General features: G+C 27.5%; 1 protein-coding gene across 1 annotated transcript in view; it reads right to left on the bottom strand.

Moving 5' to 3' along the window:
• The window catches only part of LOC119674601 (diuretic hormone receptor-like), a 10743-nt gene extending 10174 nt beyond the window's left edge, over positions 1-569 (bottom strand). Inside the window, exon 1 of the mRNA XM_038085745.1 lies at positions 488-569. Coding sequence (XP_037941673.1) covers positions 488-569 — 82 coding nt within the window. The remainder of the gene's footprint in view (positions 1-487) is intronic.
• Between the last annotated feature and the right edge of the window lie 4130 nt (positions 570-4699).

The raw sequence follows: 4699 nt of genomic DNA, 5'->3' as shown, positions 1-4699 counted from the left end.
TATCCTCTACAACAACTGAACTCATATGCAAATGTGTTAATTAATTGCAGGACGAAGTTGTTATCTGTAGTTGTTTTTTTTTTATGTCAGCTCCTACAAAATGAGTTATCAACTCCGAAAGCGGAATTTTTGTTCCTGTTCTGCAATTATTCGTAATTTATGGGGTCAACTTGGTTTGTTGTCTGTCGGAAAATTATATTTTGTGATGGCTTTGGTAGATTAGAGGTCAAAATAAAGTGCAACAAATGTGCTTCATGATTAAATATTGCTTAATTAGAGAAATTTAATTTCTATCATAAAATCAGTTTTTAATTTACTTAATGAGAGCAAATTCAAGCATGTACTGCAATACACATAACAGCTTTAGCAGAGTAAAAACGTGCTAAAGCTTACATTTTTTCACCCAAAAGACGAGTCCAAGCATGTCCAAGCATGTACTGCAATACACATAACAGCTTTAGCAGAGTAAAAACGTGCTAAAGCTAACTTTTTTCACCCAAAAGACGAGTCCAGACAACTGCTATTGTCTTTTTCTGGGTTCTTGAGTTTTCACTCCAGGTAAAGGACATGTTTAGAGTTAAATAACAACTAAATATAAACATAAATTTTTTTGCAAGTTCCTGATCAATATCGTTGAAGCTTCAGCCTCATAACGTTCTCTTAGCCTTTCTCTACTTATCGAACATTATAGCTTTTGATTTTAATCTATTCTAAATTTTTACAAAGCATTATTTAAAAACAGTAATATTGGTGAAGTTTCTGTAAGATTAAGCATATCACCATTTATGTAGGTATATTGGCATTTTGAGTTAATTTTCTTTAAGTTGTATAAGTCCGGGTTGTTCATTTGATAAGGATGATGTTGGCAATATTGTAAACAAATCTATTTGTAGATCTATTTGTGTTTGTAGACAGAAAGATTTGTATTTGTAACTATTCTAATAGATTGTCAAAATATATACTGCATATGTTTAACCTTTTATTAAGATTATTGTAGTATGTGAATAATACATAAATATTTAAATAAATAAATCTGTTGCAAAATGTTAAACATGGTTTCCAAGTAAATTTCCTTATATTGGTTATTGACCTGAAGATAAAAATTAAGAAGATAATAATGGATTTAAGTAAAATCGAATACTAATTTAGAATACTGTTTTAATTGATAACTAATTTTATTAGTAAAATACTATAAAAAGTTTCTATTTATAAATTCAACATCACAAAGCTTCGGCTTAATAAAAATTTAGTCATTTAGTTAAAATTTGGAAAATTTGTGGTGACATTGTCGTGCAAACAAAGCGTAGAAATAATCATAAATTTCAATACACATCGTCACCAGGTTACAACTCAATAAAAGACTTATAACCTTACTAAATTGCAATTAGAGAAAATCATTTATTACACAATTTTATGTTAATGCTCTGCCCTTGTCTTGTTGCTCTCACTGCTGCTGCAATCCTCCTGTTGTTTGTCGTCACATGATGGTCACAAAAGCGAATGATGCCACTCGCACCACAATCGCGTGGAAACAAGTTGAATGAGCAATTAAAATGGCATTGTCACTTGTAAAAACCAAAACTTTTCGTGTGGTTACAAAAGATTTAATTTTATGATTATACAAGCAAATTTCACTTCATTTACAACAAAACATCCTTGCAATAACTTAAAGCCAATATCACGAAGTGGAAAGACAATGAGAGACCATGGTAGATAGCTCTTTAGTGATGATAGCGTTCAATTAAAAGGAACGCTATATTCAAAAACTATAAAAGCTATAAAAAATATGAAAATTGATAACTATACATACATAGAAAGAAGATAATTTTTACTACTATTATTGAAGTACTCAGAAGTTTATAGAGACTCTGTGAAGGTATTTTAATGAATTTGGAAGCAACAACATTTAGGAAATTTTTACAACAATAATTATCAGAGATTAGATTAGATAGATTAGAAGATCTAATCTATCTGTAGATTATAATCTTAACTATATAGTCTAATCATTATGCAATGACAGAATATAGAATATTCTTTATAGAATATGTATCTATGATTTTTAGAAATATGAGTGGGAACATTCAGATGATAAGTGTCAAAATTGTATGGCAATACGTCTATAAATCATTCATTAAATCATTATAAATCATTATAGCCGCTTAAATTGGACTATTTTTAATATTTGCAAAATAATGGAAGAAAACTAAATTTGCTGGTTGAGTGAACATTATTTTTTGAAGGAAAAAATGAAAAACAATGAATGAAAACCAATATCTTTGCTTAAGTTAATATTATTTTTTTATAGAAAAAAATGGAATAATATCTCTCAGCGATATTGATATAGATAATGTTAAGTTAACATTTTTTTTTTATGGAAAAAAATGAATATTTCGATAATACCAGTATACCATTCATACCATTCATTGTTTTTATGGAATACCACTTTTTCCTATGTCAAATGTCATTTTTTTATTTTATAATCTACCAAGAGGTTAATAAATTTTAAAAATGTTTGCCATTTATTATTTTTTCCCTCTAAAAATAAATGCGTTCCAATTATTTGATATATATGCATGTCAAAAAACCAGTTACGATCACTTGATTAGTCGATAGAGTGACACGCCTTGACATATATACCGAATCTATTCTAAGTAGCAATATCGGTTTGCAAGTAAATTACTTAATATTAGTTATTGACTTTACTATATAAATTGTGAGTAAAATAATGGATTAAGGTAAATTGGAATACTATTTAAACTGAAAAAATTATTACTTGCATTGGAATGTATCTATATAAATTCTATTACAAAAATATGTCTATTTTACGATTAAATTATATGAAATCTTCCGTTATAACAGAGAAATAATACATGACTTCAAGATTGCAGCGACAGCAATCTTACGATTACTTTTTAATACGGACTCTGATCGATCTAAACTAAAATCATATGACATGTTTAAAAATTTTGCCACAAAAAGTAGTTATATAGTAAAATATTTTAAAAAATACTCTGACTATTTAAATCAATTGTTATTATTTTCTAAAATATTAAAAGTTTAGATCATGAGTTTCTTTATAAAAACTAATGGGAAATAAAACTCATCAATTAAATTAAACTGAATAAATCAATTAAGCCCTGCTAAATCTTTATTCTTTGTCACTACAGTCCACTGTGAGCCTTCACCTCCCTACAGCTCTATTAAACACCCGTATTAAATCAAAAGGTTATCGAAAGGGATTCCCTTTTTTATAAAATAAAAGGAAATGCTATTTGAGGCAAATTTTTAGACAGAACCATTACTGGATGCATGGCCATGCCCGTCTACATGGTTAGTTAGAAATGCAGTTATTTATAGGTAAAGTTAGAACGTATCTTTTAACAAATCATATAAAAGTTGTGAGAGAATATAAAAAGTGCATCGTTCTTATCAAATCGTATAAAAAATTTATTTGTTTACTTAAATGATACATGCAGATTTATTTCTATCCAAAGTTTATGTTGAACTGAATTTATTAAAAAAACTTTTACAGCAAATTAACAAAACTCTATAAAAATATGCCAACATAAAAGTCAAGTACAGCTTTGGGTCAGTTGGCTAAGGAGCGTTGACTCTAAGCTTCAAATTCGGCAGGATATGAGTTCGTTTCTTGGTACTTGCAGTCTCAAAAAATTATTTACGAATTATTAAATACAAAAATTATTTTCAAGACCACTGATGATGCGTATTTGACAACACTCGAAACAGTAGTATGGTCAGCCAAAAATTCAATTAATTAAAATAATATAAAATTAATTTTTGTTTTTGTAGTTCACCACTTTTGGAAAAACCTCTATATTTATTATTTTAATTATTATAATTTTAATAAAGTTTGGTTTATTTAATGAAAAATGAAATTTTATTTTACAAAAATTTAGTCGAACCAAAAATGCAATTTAATCGAAACTCGTATTTATATCTTTCAAAATAAAATTGACCTTGTGAAAGTAAAATAAATACGTCATAACTTTCTCAACAGCCGCAGACAAAATAAAAATAATACCATAAATGTCATGTAATTGAGTTTAATGGATAGCAAAATATTTCATTGTAAATCAAAAATAGGAAAAAACGGATCATATATAATTGTCATTAGCTACGTCAAAATTTTGGGAAAACCCCTAATCTGAGACAATGCAGGGCTTTTATGTGACCTGTTAATTTTAATGCATGTAGACTGTAATCAATTTCATTATTTACGATTATTTCATGTTCAATTTAAGGCAAATAATTTATTTGATAATACATGACACGAGTCATCGAATCTATATATTGGGGGTGTGATTTAGTTACGTATGACTATCAATCAAATTAACCATTTAACAAGCAAAAAATCATAACAAATCTGCTTATCAATAAATTTACCAGATATCAAATAAACATGTTTGAAATGCTTTTTTTTCATGTCTTATCATAGAACTTTCGTATCAAAACTTATTTCTCCAAAAAAAAAATATCCTAAATTGTAAAATTATGTACATTTTCCACCCAAAGTTGCTGGTTGACTCACCTCTATTATTATTTTTATTAAAGAAACATGTATCAATTTCGGTTTGAGGTCACATTCTGGTTACTTGCTTAGGCCCGCAAATTTTGAAATTCGTATATTTTTTATCTTTTTTATTTTTTTTTTTTTGCTTCAATTTATATTTACATTTTT

Source organism: Teleopsis dalmanni, chromosome 2 (assembly GCF_002237135.1).
Source record: "Teleopsis dalmanni isolate 2A chromosome 2, ASM223713v2, whole genome shotgun sequence".
Classification (NCBI taxonomy): domain Eukaryota; kingdom Metazoa; phylum Arthropoda; class Insecta; order Diptera; family Diopsidae; genus Teleopsis; species Teleopsis dalmanni.
Note: the sequence above shows the minus strand (reverse complement) of the source record. Positions and strands in the feature narration are given on the sequence as shown.